Genomic DNA, 17,535 nt, shown 5'->3' with positions numbered 1-17,535 from the left:
CAGCTGAGGCTCCAAACTTCCTAAAATATATGGCCCTTCCTATAAATGGACAAAAAAAAAAAAAAATACCACTTGAGACAGTGTTTTAGAACCTTTCATAAAATACTGCATTCCCCTGCACTGCAGCCAGAGAATCCCCAGGTTATATCCCACTGACACAACGGGCTCTGAACACCCAGGGGAACTGTTAAGGTTTCAGGTAAAAACACAAACTTCAGAAAAATCATTAAAATGTCTAACACAACACTAAAATGTCTAACCACCGAAGCTTTCAGTGGATCACAGAGTGTGATATTCCCCTCCTGTGAAACCTTTGGTTAATACATTCACAGTGGACCTCAGCAAAGCTGTCACAGGTTTTTTTTCTTCCAAGAGTCTCTGTATCACAGAAACCAAGTTCTGCTGTCTTACATCGCATATTAGGTAGTCTCAGGACCACAACATGACAAATGATCATAAAGATATTTTGTGTCTGGCACAGGCTTTTCCCAGGAGATAAGAAGCATGTTATTAGGAGCATGGAAGTACACCAAAGAAAGACGGAATAATATGTGAATCAAAGGCAGTGGTGAAAAAGGAAAAAAAAAAAAAAGTAAAAAGAAAAAAAGAAAAAAAATTCCAAGTTGAATCTCTCAACGCAAATAAGAAAATAGAAAGGGAGGAAACATTAAGAAAATAATGGGATAATTCTTGAAAAATAAGCTATATGGGCGTGATTCTCTCCTAATACTGATTGAAGGGCATGAAAAATGTACTGAGGTCGGTGAAACTGCATTAGCTTGACAGGAGGATCAAACAATATTCATATTACATATCTGGTCCTTTGAATGCTTTGGCACAATTCCCACGGGCCTCACTGGCAGCTGGATTACTCTTTAATTCCTTGCTTCCCTTCAGATGTACAGAAACCTGTGAAAGGGTCACTGGTGTAGACATTAGGTCATAGTGTGCACTGCAGAGCATATCAGTGCAATGAAAACTGAATAGTCCTGATGCAGCCAGGCAGAATGGGAAGGCTTCATGCCTTGAGCAATCAGCAGAATACAGTCAAATACAGTACCACTGCTTTCCAAAGGTTTTCTGTGTGTTAAAGCTGCTGAAAAATAAAGACCTTTTAATTAAGCCTTGATGTTAAGTTTGTACCACACAGAGAAACTCTGCTTCTCTACTGCCAGTGGTGAGATAGACTCCAGCTCGAACTGTGCAAAACTGGAAATCAAAACCAGGCACAAAGTTGTGGAAAAATAATTCAAAATCACTGGGGGAAAAAACAGCAGAACAAAACCTGATCATCTTCATTAGATTTAATTTAACAATCTGAAGAATAGCTGAAGCTCCACAAAAGATGATTACTGGTTTTGTATGAAAGAGGTTCTAAGAAAATTACAATTTTTCTACAATAGAAATCAAAGGGAAATCCAAGGGACATAAATACATAAACACAGAAAGGCAGAGACCACTACAAAGGTGGGTTTTACCCAAATCACTCATTAAACAGGTAGAGAGAACAAAGGACAGGTTCAAAGTTTCCTATGAAACACTGGGTCTTCTGGGAAAAGGAGACTTCCAAGAGCCTCAGAGATCAGCTCTCCAGTGAAGCTGCAGTAACCTGCAGCCACCCCTCTCTTCTTGGAGCAACCACATGGATTTGCCTACCAGAACATGAGAGCAGTGTGGGGAGTTCAGAGATATTAAAGAGGCCTGGCAAGTTCTGAGCCCAGCAGAACACTCCTGGTGACCAGTCACCAGCTGGACGGAGCCCCGTTCACCACCACTCCTTGGGCTTCCAAATTATTTATATTTAGAATGTGCCAATCCAAATGATCTATACTTAACTGATTTATATTACGTAGGCTATGTTTCCACTCACTTACATGTTTGTTTATAGAAGAAGAAACTTACTTGTGTCCAGATTCATGAGCAATTGTAAAAGCCAGTCCAAGGCCTGTGTCTTCATTAATGGTGCAACTGCGGTATTTGCTGCACATGCCACTGATGGGTGCAAATCCTGAAGGAAGGAAGCAGTAAAATAGCTTGTTCCTCTACAGAATTCCAAATACACATATCATCTGCACTGGTCCTAATAAGCCAGTTTATTTTGGCACATAGAGACACTTGTCTACTTCATCAAGTTTATCATGGAGGAATTACAGCAGACTTTTATTTGACAATAAAAAAACTCCTATATAAAAAGTATAAATCAAACCTAACCTCTCCAACTGCACTTTATTTGTAAAGATTATTCTCTCCCCATAAGCCACCCCCCATGCCTTTACTGCTCTCAAATTAGGGAGGAATCCCATTCAAAAAAGGCAAGCAGTCACAAAATGAAAATAAAAATAGAGAGGCTCAGAAATATTTTCAAAATCCTAAATATTCCTTGAAGAGGTGACAATCCAAAAATAATGCTGTTCTCCCCTCTTCAAGAAAACTAACAACATGTGCAAAAATGGCCTCTTTTATTTGTAACCAACTCAGCTCCCGCTGTGGGAACCCCCAGGTCACTCGGCCCACATCCTGTTGTCACACCTAAAGTGTCACAGGGCTCATTCTTCCAGGAGCAGATGTCAAAGCCCGTCAGGAGGATGGCGTGGTCGTGGCGCTTCCCGTTCTTCCCAACCAGGGCAGACTGCCACTGGCAGAAGCTGTTCAGGGACTGGTCAGCGTGGTGGTTGATCAACAACCCGCCCTGCAGGGACAGCACAGACACACAGACAAGGTGTTCCCAGCAGAACGGAGAAAGGGGACTGAAAGAGTTGCTTAGGGGAAAGGGAGTTAATATTTCATATTTGTTCTACATCAGCTTATGTATTCCCATGGTTACTGTCTGTGATGGCTGAGTCAGCTGATGAGTGAATCTTACAACTGTAAAATAAAACTGGGCCTCTCCCCAGACACACAGATATTTCCAAAGCTGGTGGCTGGAATTCTAGTGTACAACTATATTTGATTCCTGAGAATGCTGAACACCAAGCCATAGTCAATATTGTGATTATAATGTACTGTAATTGCTGGGGAGGAGAAGTATTATCCAAGTATATCATCCCATCACAAATTTCTTTTCAGCAAAAGAGATTTTTTGTCTTCTTTTGTCTCAACACCCTTGACACAAGAATTGGCTCCACTCCCACCTTTTGTTACATGCTTTCTTCAGTTTGGGACTTCTGACTCCTCACCACTTCTGATCATCACACCTTGGAAAGCCCAGTTCAAAATTATTCTATTTATTTAAATACTTATTAAGTAGATTTCTCACTCCAGACATTTCTCCTCAAGGAAACACTGGAAAATGTTAGGTTTTATCTCACTGGAAGCATTTCGGTGTTTCTAAATAAAATTTATATGAAATGAAGAATTTAGAATCAAAACCCAAGAAGTAGTGGAAAGCAAAAGTGTCATTTTGGAGATTTTGGCAGTTTTAATCTTCTTCTCACACTCTATGACTTAAGAAACTCCCCTGCACATAATCTGGGAGCACCCAATGCTCCCACTGAACAACAGCAAATGAAGTAGCTCAGACAAAAATTCTGACACAACTTACAGGCTCTTGTTCCAAAAGAAGCAGGCTGACAACAATGATGTTTATATCACTTCCAATTGTTCCATCCTTAAACAGACTAGAGACCTGCAATTATTATTGGAGAGGAAATATCACCTACATGCATAATCCCTTTTTAATGGATTAAACATATGTATCGAGTTATTGCCTTGGACTTCAATTTTCAGTACTAACTAATGGAGTTATAAACCTTGTAGGATTAACCCAAAAGAGCTCAAACCAGAAGAATTATGCCCCAAACTACACTTAGTCAGAAACTCAAAAACCTACTATCGACTTCAATGGGCTTTGATCTGTCCTTGGTCTCCTGGATCAAGTGTAATCAAGGCTCAAGTTTTCCAGTACAAAAAAAAGAGCAAAGCCATGCAGGAAAACATACTTCTAGTCAAATTGTATCAATTTTATGGAAATATGTTTGTGTTTTCTCAGTAAGTGTTTCTAGGAGACATGAGATGAAAGAGATATAGCTTTATGATACTAAATGAAAGTTTCAGTTTCAGAATCTGCCTTTTTTGTACTACATAGGAAGTATTTTAAAATTTAACATTTTAAATACTTTCTAATTATTTTTTTTTACTCTACAGTACTGTTGCCAGAGCTGTGATGTTCTAAAGATGTGTATTTAAAGGCTTTTGATATAAGTACTACATTGGACAGGGCTTGAAGAAAGACTTGCATAATGTGTCTCTGCTCTTTTGGTTATCAGTATTTGTCTAATGAAAGATCCTATTCTAACACAACAATATTCTCCAGAGAAAAGACACTTCAGTGACACCACCCCTTACCATGTTCATGACTGTTAAGATATATGTTGTTACATTTTCCTTGCCATGCTTCTCCACCATTTTTTTATCCGCCACAACAAGGGTTTCAACATTTAGACTTCCATTTTTCTGAATTTTAGCAGATGATCTTTTGAACCTTGCAGAAGTCCCATACTCATCTGAGCGAATGTAGGTCTCTGCTGTGGGTGGCTTGGGTGCATCTAAAAGGAAATAAAACTGTTTTGGAAAGAGTTCAGATCACCCATGAACAGTTTCATCAGAAAATGAAGTATCACAGGTTTAAAGCCTTAGATTATTTTTATAGCATGTGATTTAATACTTCTGGCTAAGTTCTTCCATATTTATTAAAAAAGACCTGATTCATTCCTGAGGGAAGGATGGCTACAGGGAGAGAAGGAAATGGGAGAACCACATTCGTATTCAATAAGCACTTTAAAATAAGGAAATAATCTAATAAAATGGTAGCATCTGTGCAAAAAAATACAACAGAATCTTTAACAGAGTATCTGCATTTTTTCCTCTCCTTTTGATAACTTCCTGAGGTGTTTGGCATGTGCTACTTACATAGCAGTTGGCAAAAAAGTCCTTTCCACAACAGATGTCCACGGGCAGTACGTAAATCAGATACACACCACAAGGAAATTCCTGCCAGCCTGATATTGGGACTGACATTGGCCTGCCATGCCAAACTGCCAGCGAGATTATTCCTGCTGGGAATGCATTTAGGAGGGCTTCACAACAGGCAATGCATATCTCAATTTTAGGGAGCATTTTGTCCCTCTGTGCTGGTGCAGCACAGGCAGTGGCACAGCTGGAGAATGGTTTCTACTCCAGTTCTTCAGGGAACCAGAAATCCATCTCCCACCTCCTAGAGTGCTCCTGCAAGGTTCTTCTGCATAAACCTACACTGCCTTTGCATCAAGAATTAACTTAAAGGCCACTTTAATGAACTCTTTGGATAATAATGGGGGGGGGGGGGGGGGGGGTTGACACAGGATGTAAAAACTTAAGTGAGGGAGCCTCAGGTAATGAAAAAAATCCTGCCTGTGCTTCATCAGAAAAGTTGCTAAACAGACCCTACATTCTTCCACGCCAAACTGGGAAATCAAGAACACAGTAAAATGCTCAACAGTGGTCTGCTTTCAAGAACTCAGCACTCTGACAAGCATTTAACACACAAAGAACCAGGTTATGGTGATTTGCAAACGTGTCACTCATTATACGCAACCATCCTTTACAAGCTCAAAGAACTTCTCTTTTCTGGAAGCACATCACGACACAAGAACAGGCCTCACCCAAAAGGGAAGTGCTCAGTTCAATCAGTGCCCAGGTAGTGTTTTGAAGGCAATGCAGCTCCAGTGCTTTGGACACGTATATCCATGAGCAGAGAAGTTTTGCTCTTGAATTTACTTCACTGCTACTCGTAAAACGTAAGCAGCAGCAGTTTCATGCATGTTTTACTAACCATAGTCCAGTGAATTCCCATGATCTAAAAACATTTGAGTTGTGACAAAGAATTAGGAAGATGATTAATTGGCTTTTCTAGTGCTTACAAACTGCCTGCACATGAAATTTTAAAACATGGTGTGCGGGACAGGTTGTTTTTATGACACCCAAGTGGCAACGTGCCCCTCCCTCTTACTGCTCAGAAAGTTTGAATTCATTGTTAGGTTAGGATAAATTAACCCTGACTAGGCAGGGTTAATAGCAGAGGACCACCTGTTGTCAGCCTGAATTCTCCATCCATTTGTTCATTAGAGCTGAAGCTCTATTTCCAGGTGACCAGACTGGATTCTGCTGAAAAATTCAAATTGATGTGACTCCAGATCTCAGAATAAGACCAGGAAAACAATGTAAAAAACTTGGGGGGAAAAAAAAAAAAAAGGCAAGAAGAAAAAGTACCAAATACTCATAGAAAAAGAGGAAAAGGACTTCCCTTTACTGGGGTAACTTCTTCTGCATCCCCTACTAAATTTATTTATTTTATTATTTTTCCCCACTAAATTTAAAAATTACACGTGATTTTATTTGTATTTCATTCAGGGAACAGGAGATTGATTTGTTCTATAAATTAACCAAGGCTGGGTCTGGAAATGGGCTGTTATTTTTTAGAACTCCTTCCTTTCTCTCAGAAGGTTACAGGTATGAACTGCACAAAGTGAAAGACCACAGGGTGTGGAAAGAGTTTTGTGGGTTAGGTACTTAAATGCCATCTTGCAGAATCAGATCCTAAGAATGTGTCTGACATCAAGTTCCTAAGCAATGATGGGTGTATCCCTTTTACTGAACTCATCACAGTTGGATGCTAATTGCATGTTCTTCATTTAATATAAAACCTGCTTGAATATGCAGCTAAGAGCTCATAGCTCCAAGTGAAATTATTGAATAAATAGATACACATGTAGAGTTACAAAATTACAAAGTATTTTAAAGAAAAATTCAGTTTCTCAATTGGGTTCCCAGAATCACTGGTTACTTCTGGCCTCTCCTGTGTCTGTGAGTCCCATTTATAAGACAGGAATAACAATAATATCTTCTCACATCCCAGGAGGTCATACAAATACAGTGTTCAAAATGCTCTCATCTATTGTAGGGATAAGCACTGTGTAAAAGCTCAAGAGGACATGGGTAATTCTCATTTTGGACAAGCAGTCACAGGAGGAACAGTAAATAAGGCACAAACTCACAGTGGACAATCCAAAAAAAATGGGCCAGTGTAGAGCAGAGGAGATAAGAGAGCACCATCAGCCCTGCTCTGCAGCAGGAAAACCAGACAGGAGGGAAAGGAAGGATGTAATGAGGCAGTTTTGGATTGCATTAGAAGGCAAATGTTTACAGGTTGAATCATGGGCTTATGCATCTGGCATTTGAGGGTTGGCTTTTAAACCTGGGGGGAAGGATTTCTGAAAGTTTAACAAGCCATTTGTCTTCAGGCCTCAGTCTCAGCCAGCCACCTTTCCCACTAACTTCTTTTTCATTCCTTCACTTCTATTTATTTTCTCCTTCCTTGCACACCTTTGGAAAAGGAAGCTGCTCATTTTCTCAGAACTTCAGTAGGAAGTTGGAAGACTGTAAATGGACTGAGGCACTATTTTCAATACTGTTTGCAGTCCTGGAGATCCTCATTAAGAAACTCAACTCAGAAGCTGATCAGCTTTCAAAAAGACTCAACTGAATGCTAAAAGTACAGATATGGGGTCCAAGGGGGCTCTAAAATGTTCTGCAATTTGAGGGCCTAATGAAAGACTCAGAATGGATCTTGGCAGGATAATATATTTCAATATACATTTTAAGACGTGGCTCCAAAATCTTATTTAAACAATTTGCATGGGTGGCTCTTTTTGAAGAACTCAGATGCTGAAAAAATTTTCAGCATTATCAAATGGTGAGTTCTGAAAGTCTTTTTCTCTGTCCTCTCAGAAATTAATGACTTTTGAAGCTTTTTTCCTCCATCTTCAAGCCTAATTAATTTTTTATCCCCAACCTAAGAGAGAGAAGTTCAGGGACTTGGCATCCATCACTGTGCAGAACTGCTTACTGAAAGCTATGTCAGTGCAAAAAAAAAAAAAAAATCACCACTGGGATCTTTTAATCTAGGCAATGTACAAGAAAACTAAACAGCGATTCTGATGACTTAATAAAAGAGATGATTCTATGAACTTAGAGGAAAACTCGAGTTTCTCAAATGAGTTTCACATTAGAAACATAATTTAAAGCCATGACGTCTCCATCCCTAAGGGATGTGCAGAGATGGGAAGCACACCTCGTTTGCCTTGGGAAGGCTGACCTGGAACAGAGATTGGACAGAGCTGGAGAATAAAGTAGATATTTATTCAAAGGCCTCCAGGATACACCTTGGGCAGGACAAGAGCCTGGCCAGGGCTACACCCAAGGTGCACTTAGAATGGTCACCAAAAAATGGCTGACCAGTCACAAAGTCTGACATATTAATAAGTTGCGGTCCATTTACGTATTGGGGTTTAACTGTCCAATTACAGCTCCAGGTTGTGAGGTCCCATCCTTCTTGTTTCTCCCTTCATGTCTACCACTGTTTATGCTTTTGGGCCTGAAAGCTGTCCTTGGTGTGCAGCAGGAAAAGGGTTTTGTCTCCCTACTCTGTGAAGAGCTGACTGACATTATGAGGCTCAGAACCGCACCGCTAAGGCAGCACAGAATCTGGAAAACACGAAAGCTACAACTCAAGGCATTACTCGGGACCACCACACAGCCTGGAAACAGGCCGCTACCTCAAGAAAGGAGAGAAAGTTTCCTTACATACATTTCTTGCGACGTCCACAAAAATGCTGCTTTGGGAATCTTCGGCGGCGGCGGCCGGGCGGGGAGGGCCGGGGCCGTGAGGGGCGTCCGGGGTGCTCAGGGTGTCCGGGGTGCACCTTCCCCTCGGCAGTGCGCTTGTACAGGACGTGCGGGTGGTGCCCGGCGGGGCACGTGTAGTTGTGCTGCCGCGCCAGGCGCTGAGGTAAGGGCGAGATCAGGAACTCCATCTGCCGCGTCCTTATCAAGCCTGACTGCAAAGAAAGAAACGGCACCACCGATCAGCTGGAACACGCCGGCCCCCCGAGACACCTGCCTGCAAAGCCCGGGCTGACCACAACCTGCACCTTCAGCGGAGCTCTCGCCGAGCCAGGCGTTTTTTAGCTCCACAAGGGTCCAATACAATCTGAGGGTGTCCGGCACTTCTCAGAATGGCTTAGAATAGTTTGTGATACGGCTCTTCAGGTGCGTGTTGTAAAGCAAGAGGTTTTAATGAATGAGAAAAATAAACAAACGATACAGAAACACAATGAAAGCTGGGCATGGTGCAGAGAAACCTCTAGCATCGGCTAAGGCACCCCTAAAAGCCCAGAGCAACTCTGAGTTCATTCCCAAGTACAAACGATCAAGGCTAATAATGTGGTAATTTGGCTTGGTGCCCAATAGAAACTAACTGTACTTCGGAGGAGCAGCTAAAAGGCCCAGCAGGTTTCTCCGTGCTGGCACTGAGCCAATTACAATGAGAAAAACGCACAAGGTTCTCGTCCACCTTCCTTTTAAGTTCAGAGGTAAACTGAAACTCTTTTCCTTCTTTGGAAAAATTTGCTTGGGTGTGGGAGATGCCCTGAAACACACCTTGACACTGGTTAGCTACTCAAGTTATAGATCAACTTATATATCAGGTTATCTTATTCAAGTTATGATCTGGATATCCTTCCCGTTTAAATGTGCATCATTTCCTTTTGGAGATGGAAATCCCATTTTTCCCATTTGGAAAAACACAAACCAGGAGTGTTGTGGGATGGGCAGCACAGCACCTTCACACCATAGCATGGCTAGTTTCATGTGCAATATTAACTCATTCTTCACACTACAGGGTGTTTGTGTACAGGGTATACATAAAAAGGAAATGTTTTTGGAAATTACAACTTCTCATAAGTGCACACATCATAGAAGAAAATATTTGAATTAAGGCTCACAGCTTTTTCACAGCAAGGTATTACCAAACAGGAATCCCAGACTGAAAGGCACTCCAAGTAGAAAATGACATTACGGGTCAGCAGCACAAAGCTGAAACATCTGAACATTTAAGCACCATCATTCAGTAATCAACTCCCTGCAATTTAATCATAATTTAAACACAATGTGAAATTTATACCCTCCTACAAGGGAAAGCTAATCACTAAAGGCAAGTGTCTGATTGTTTTCCTTCTTGGATCTCTGAAAGACATAAGTATGGGAAAACTACACTGTAGTTTTCACATAGGATCCGTGCATAAAAGTGCACATGTGATGAAGTGTTTCCAGGATCAGGGCCAGGGAAATGTGGGTGGCACTGAGGAAGTATTTCCATGCAGCTCATTAATCAGTTATGATTTTATTTCATTTATTGGTTTTGTAAAACATGCTGTAATAAACACCCCTTTTTACCAAGTCAAAAACCAAAAAGAAGTTTCATCAGGTAATTCTATTACATTATATACGTAATACTAGATACAGAGTTTTGGTTTGGATCAGTGAGGCCCTACCATGTGCCAACACCCTCCTGCCAAAACTGACATCCCACGAGGACCACATATCTCTTAGGCTTCAGAAAAATATGTGCAGACAAACAAATGTCAATTGCAAACCATCTTGCCCCACATCTTGAGCCCTCCAAGACCATGATTCCACCTCCTTCCTCAAAAAAGTCTTTGAAAATGCAGACATGTCACATGTATCGCCTCTCCCCTTCTGAAATGAATGTTCTTCTTTAACGCAACCTCCCAGGGCCTGAATGCCATGGAGAGCAGCTTGAATGTCTAATGTAAGGACAGTATTTTTTAAGGATCTGTGGGATCTTCTGTGCTTTAAGAACTGTTGCCCATGAGGAAAAGTCAACACAGTGAAAAGCAAGTGAAAATTGAACGTTACATATGAATCTTCACAGCTTTAACCATTAACTAAACTAATGCTGAAATTGATTTTAAGTCGATTCCAGCTGGAAGGATTTATCAAAGATCTACAGATCCTCAACAAACTGCAGTTATCCACTGTGCTCTCCCCAGAGAAAATCTCTTCTGTTGATCCAAATCAAAAAAAGCAGCTTTGCAGTACTCCCCAATATAAGCACCTTTCACAGGGGCCCAATAACAGTGCGCATAAAGTCACACTGTGATCTCAGTTTTGGCAATGGAAGAGATTCCACCTTATGAACTGAGAGGGTCTAATTGCCCTTTGAATAATAATAATAATAAATATACAACCTATATTCTAATCTGCAATTTGCCCATTCTTCTCTCTTCAACATGAATTCATAATTATGTGTCTCAGCCTGTATCTACCTAACATTGTCCAAGAAGGTATTGCCTCCATCAATAAAAGACAGGTTTTTAATAATTGACAGGAATTTAACCCACCTGCTCATTGCAATAAGTTGGCATATTTCAAATGTCAGATCACATTTGGTCATGACAAAGTACTTTCCTGTAGGGAAGATGACTAATATTTTAATCCTTATGATGTGTGTCATCACACAATTCACAAGTGGTTGTGAGAGACAATCTTTATCTAGAATGCACTGATAATTGGGCACTGCTAAGCCATTTTTTTTTTTCAGCTGGAAAACAGAAATGCAGTGAATCTGGTTCTTATTTCCCCATTTTAAAGGTTTCCACATCTGAAATTATTCCTGTAGGATTCATTTTGTAAATGATTCGAACCATATGGAAAAAAAAAAAAAAAAAAAAAAAAAGGTTTCTACATTTTCCTGTAAGAAATTGTCCCTGATGCACATGAAGTCTCGGCCCCAAACATCATTTCTATATTTAACATTATAAGGGTGGATTGAGAACTCATGGTGGGGGGGAAGAAGTGACTGAATTCTGGGTCCTGCTTGTATTTTGCTGCACCTTCACAGAGGCTGAAGCTGACTGAGTGCCTTACAAATGTAGTCACTTTTTTCCAACAGAAATGACCCTAAATCTCCAATAAGACATTTTTCCTTTGGGTTTTACATCAAACTCATCCTCCAAGTTGAAAAATGCTGTGTGAATGAAAGATACCTTCTTTTTGATAACATCCAGTTTTATGAAGTTGTGAAGTTGTCAAGAAGAAAGGGGAAGTGCCACAGAGCAGTCTGGACACTCATTCAATCACACACCATTTGCCATTTTTTTCTAGGCATGGGATGGTTTCAAGGATTTGTATTGAATTAATCACTTTGGGAATTCCAAAGCAATGCAGAGAATGCTGACCTGACTTCAGACAGAGCTGCAGTCCTCTGGAGCACTGCAGAGAGGGCAATGGGACAACAACTGCCAGATACTTTTCCTGCAGCTTCTTAAATTGTAGTGTTGGGTAAAGCAAGGTGGCCTTTGGCTCCACTGTGCTGGCTGGCAAACATGACAGCTGAGAAATGCCACAGCAAACAGACAGGAGACTGGCACAGATTCATCTTTTCTAGCTTTACACCAGAAGGAATTCCAGTTTTTGAAGGCCAGATTTTGGCTACTGTGTACTCCTGGGTGTCCTAGGAGTTTTTTCTACAATTAAATATCTCTATAATTGTGAGTTAGATTCAATGTATTCATCCAGTTCAAATACTTCAAAACAAATACTGTCAAAACTGTCATGGAAATTTATGCATTGGGCTTTCTAATTTCAGCATAGCTTTCTGCATTACCTGTGATTTTCCCTGAATCAAGGATGAGTTTCCATTAACCTTGAAGGTTTTAGGACACAAAGAGGAGAGGGTCAGATAGGTCAAAATTCCATTTTTATTTCAGATTCTCTGCAATTCTAACACCACAAGAGGAAGCAGGATGACAAAATCTAACATTCTTGTAAGTCTAGACAACACAGCATGAAAAAGGCCAGGGACTCCTGTCTATTCCCTCTGTATCCCACTGTGGCTATCACTAATAATAGCAATAATTGTGAGAATATGGGGGAAGGAACACCCAAGAGATTGCTCAGTTGGAATTCGTTGTTTTCTTCTTCCCTCACAAAACATATTTGCTATCCTTCTGGAAGGGATATTCCATGCCTTTGGAAAGAAAATGGAAAGACATAAGTTGACCTGTGTGGTCAGCAAATAATTTTGAATCACTTTTTTAGAGGAACTTGCAGTTTGTTTGTGGAAAAGTTGAGAAGAGAGAAAAAGGCAACATTCCTCCTCCTCTCATTATTTGTTATGAAACATTTGCTTAGCTCTGGGCTAAAGGAATTTTCAGATCCAATACGCCTCTGTGAAATTCCTCAGTATCTGGGTGTAATCACCAAGGTAAGGCACTTGTTCTGTTTTCTTGGTGTGTTTCAAAAGGAGGAAGAATTTCAAAATGAGATTTGGACAAGGGCAATGACAACGTGGTATCTGCTTTAAGATTTTTTTAATTGAACATCAACTATATATTGAAAAATCAGGAGAATTTTTTTTAAGCCACTGAAAAAGATCATCTCAAGTATACAAAATCAGGTAGATCTTCCACTGCTTTTCAATCCACATGGAAGAATTTTCAGTCAGACACTGACATATCTGTACCTAACAGATCTCATTTGCCTCTTACTGGAACAGCAGAGGCTGCTCCCATTTGCTCCCCTGTGTTCTTAGACTCGGAGTGGAGCCTTTGGCAGCTTACCAGCCTGTAAACCTAATTCACTTTGGGGTTTCAGCATCTCCAGAAAAACCAGACCCTCCATAAAAAGCAGAGCAGTGACAGTGAGTGAAGGATTTGCAGAACTTCTGCTTCTCTCCCATAATTTAACAAAGCTGAGTGCTGAGGGAGCAGACAAATCTCACTCCAGACTGGAAAGGCCGCGTGGCTGTGGGTTCTATGGCTGCATACAAGGCACTTCCATTACATGCTAATTCAACTGAAGGCAACAGCTTTATGCACATTAAAGTTAGAGGAGTTTCAGAAACCAGATGCAAATAATGAGGTAAAAGCCTAACTAAATGAAACTGAGAATTAAAACATGAATAATTGAACTGCAGTGTCTCTGCTCAACACAACTACTCAATACTGACTGATGTAAATTACAGTTTGCACAAGAACAAGAGTATCTCATCTAAATGAAGTACTAAAAAGCATGCACATATTTCCTGAGGAATACTACTCATACCCAGAATGCCTTATTCAGTGTTAAGAGCATACACATAAAATAAGGTGTTAAAAACCCGCCGTGTCCTAACTAAAACAATGGCCAAAGAAATCAATGTAATCTACACCATTATGTGGGTGTGAGTGTGCTCAAAATGAAAAATCACTAAAAAGGAAGAGTTAAATGTCATTTCACACCCATTAAAATAGTTCCAAATATTCATGAAAAGTTTTAAAAGACTTGACAAAAGGCCAACTGAAATTGGCATAAAGCTTTCCACAGACTTCAGTGGACATTGATCCAAGACTCCTGTTATTTCCCAACTGTCCAGTTCCTAAAAAACCCCAATTCATTGATTCAAACATATCCCAACAAGAATTACAGGACGTGAAGTACAGAGACATAAAGTACAGTTTTTAGTTCTACTTAAAACACATAGAAATGTAAACTAAGAACTTCCCTGAAAAACAAAGAATAAGGAGAGCAGATGACCTATGAACTATGGTTGCTGGTTATTTAAAACCATCCGAGGCCAAAGATTCCTAGAAATCCAATATGCACATCACAGTGTAGTTGGGGCCATCTCATGTTACAGCATGTTGGAGTCTCTTCTCGTTCACTTTGCAGAGAGAAAACTCATGAAATTACCTTATCTACAGTTCATTTTCATCAAACTCGTTTCCTGCCCTGATGCTCCGTTAAGTCTTTGGTGCTTTGGCACCACAAAGGACTCACAAAGGGCCCAGTTCTGTCACCAAAGCTTTCCCTTGTGGAGCAGAGACTCAGCTGTCCCACCTGGGGGTTCTGCCTGCCAGACCATTTCCCACATGGAACCAAAGGCAGCTTGGAGGCCAAAAGAGGGTATGGCAGAGACCCAGAGAACACAAAGCTGTTCACACAGCTTAGAGCTCCCTGACAACAGCCAGAAGATGCCTTTTGGCCCAGACTGGTCTCTAGAATTGGGCAGATCTTTAAACACCAACACACAGCAACATGTGCTAGCAGGGCAGAGAGGTATCCCCAGGACTCCATACCTCTGCTCAGACCCCAGCCCAGCCCAAGGGGAGATGAGGGGAGGCCTTTCCCTCAGGTTTTATGAGCAGATTATGGCAATGCCCTCCCAAAGTACAGAAATCACCCTCACCTTTGCCACCATCCCTCCGCTCCTGCCTGGAACACATTCTTGCCAGAGCAAGCCGGCCCGGCACAGAAGGCACAGGTTATTGAGTGGAGCACAGCATCCATATGGGGACACAGCATTTCAAAACATGACAGTGAGTTCAGGGCAGCAGGGATCTCAGAAACATTTCAAATGTCCCCACGGAGAAACCCGTGAGGAGGTGGCAGTCACTGTGCACCAGCAGAGACAAAACCCTGCCAAGACAGCAGGGAAAGTGCCAGCTGCTTAGAACAGGTTTTGGGTTAAGCCTTGCAAATGCAGTTAATGTATAATGTTCCCACTCATGCCAAGGAATCCCAGGAAGAATAAAGTCCTGTTAAGTTTGCCAACATTCATCTTATGAATTCCTCTTTCCTCCAAACCAAGGGTATTTATTCAACCAGTACCATGACGAGGCTGTTCAAAGCAATCCTGCATTATGTAAGCAGTCCAAATAAATGATTGTTTCTTCAGGGAACGTGTAATGAAGTAGACTCACCTCTTGGGATGGGTTAAGTTGGTAGTCTAAAAAATATGTGAAACTATAACCTTACTACAGTCATAAGCAAAACTACTTCCAAGAATTACAGCCAGCAGGATAGTACAGCCTGACCTGAACTGCAGATACCCGATAGCACTGACTGACTTTTTGAGAGATGGCTTACTGAGCCCCTCTCAAGTTAGGGTCACAGTGTCAATGCTCTGGAAAATATAATCAAAATGAGCAAATTAAGATGTGAAATTAGGTAGAAAAAACATGACAAGCAGCCTATCTGGAAAGGAGAAAGGGGCTGAATTGCAGAAAGTGTTGCTGAGGTGAAAGATATTTTTACCCTCGGGAAGCATCAGGAGCAAACAGCCAAGCCAAGGGCAGTAAATCATGGTAATTAAGGGAGTTCCTTCCCTCTCCACTCTGACCCACAGCCCCTTTTCTGGGAGGTAGCTGCAGAGGGGACAGCAGCAGCCACAAGGCTGAGGGGCATTTTGCCTCCTCCAGTCCCGCTGAGAAGGGCACTTACACAACTGCACCCACGTTACTGAGGCACTGGGTAAATGGAACAAGCTTCTGAGACACCGTGACAGGGACACCATCCGTGATCCACCAACAAAAAGTGAAAAGTCTGGACCCTAAATCCATACACAGATTGTTAAATTAATGACAGACTTTTACAGAGTGTTAAGCACCCAGGAGCTCCCATTGAGCTGAACATTGTCTGTGCAAGCATTTCCAAAGTGCTTCTATACCAATTTGGGAAAGAAAATGTTCTGGGAAACTTGTGAGAATGGACTCTCATGAGGTTTCCAATAATACACATGTATTATTGAAGTCAGAAATCCCACGAGTAAAACTCGGAGCTTGTTCATTTTTTGATCCTATCCCAAACCAGGCAGCACAAAGGCATGCAAACACACTGAAGGGAAGAGAGAATTTAAGTTAGCTAAACTTTTCCCTAGCTTTTATGTTTGCCAGAAAAATTCACCCATCCTCCAGAAAATTATCAAGCCTGTAAATGGGCAGTTCCTGATGCCGGCCCCAGAGTCAGGGAAGTACAAAGTGATGTTTTATGGGACTGGGTCCTTGGCTGGTGAGAATAACCTCAGCAGACCTTTACTGACTTTCACCAGACTGGAATACCTGGCTCTGTACCACAGCAAATGTTTAGGTTAAGTTAATGGCCCTTATACACACTAAAATATTTTTTTTTATCATGAAAGAAGCATTAGAACCATTGGTTGCCTTTTCTGACTTGAGAATTGTCAGCAGATGGCATTTTTCTTTAGAATCTGACTCAGAAAAATAACTCAAGTATTCTGTTTTCTAACATAACATAGATTTCTTGCAAATGTAAAATGTTAAGGGTTCTTAACAATACAGCATTTTATTACCTGACGATCTGACAGAAGGAGAGTACAAGGTTTAAATTGCCAGTCTGAGTGAGCCATGAAAGACTACTCTGTTTGGTTGCTCAAAAGAAGTGCTATGCAGAACAGTCAGCAATTAAAACAAGGTAACAAAATTGCATGTCTTTAATTATTCCTATATGAACAAAGCCAGCGTTATCTCTCAATAGTGCCTTTGTATTTCTCCAGTTGACTGAGCTTGTTTCAAACATCTTTATGCAACCCCCTGTCAGCATATGGCAAATAAGGAAATATTCTTATTTGTTCCTCCACTTGGGGTAATTGAACCAGTCACATTGGTATTTAAATATATTAAACTGGTATTTATTGCAGGGTAATGAGATATTCTAGAACTAACACAAAGTTGATTGCTTTGCCACAGATTAAATACTTGCTTGTCAGTACATGAGCTCGCTCATTTCTCATGTTTTGGGTTTAAAAAAAAAGCCAAAACCAAAAAAAAAAACCCACCCCAGGAGCAGGCATGATAAATGAATAGAAGAAAAATAGTAATGCAAACTACAGCATAACCACGCTATACACCAATAATATTT

The 17,535-nt window shown here is 40.9% G+C and overlaps 1 protein-coding gene across 1 annotated transcript in view; it reads right to left on the bottom strand.

The window, feature by feature from the left end:
* Positions 1-17,535, bottom strand: part of ADAMTS18 (ADAM metallopeptidase with thrombospondin type 1 motif 18) — a 77,709-nt gene that overhangs the window by 40,568 nt on the left and 19,606 nt on the right. The window contains exons 4-8 of the mRNA XM_066194848.1: positions 8,624-8,873; positions 4,345-4,544; positions 3,542-3,625; positions 2,530-2,689; positions 1,903-2,008 (exon numbers count right to left, since the gene is read on the bottom strand). Coding sequence (XP_066050945.1) covers positions 1,903-2,008; positions 2,530-2,689; positions 3,542-3,625; positions 4,345-4,544; positions 8,624-8,873 — 800 coding nt within the window. The remainder of the gene's footprint in view (positions 1-1,902; positions 2,009-2,529; positions 2,690-3,541; positions 3,626-4,344; positions 4,545-8,623; positions 8,874-17,535) is intronic.

This window comes from Chamaea fasciata, unplaced genomic scaffold (assembly GCF_029207755.1).
Source record: "Chamaea fasciata isolate MVZ Bird 193981 ecotype frontalis unplaced genomic scaffold, bChaFas1.0.hap1 SCAF_12, whole genome shotgun sequence".
Classification (NCBI taxonomy): Eukaryota; Metazoa; Chordata; class Aves; order Passeriformes; family Sylviidae; genus Chamaea; species Chamaea fasciata.
This window is presented reverse-complemented; position numbering and strand designations above follow the sequence as displayed.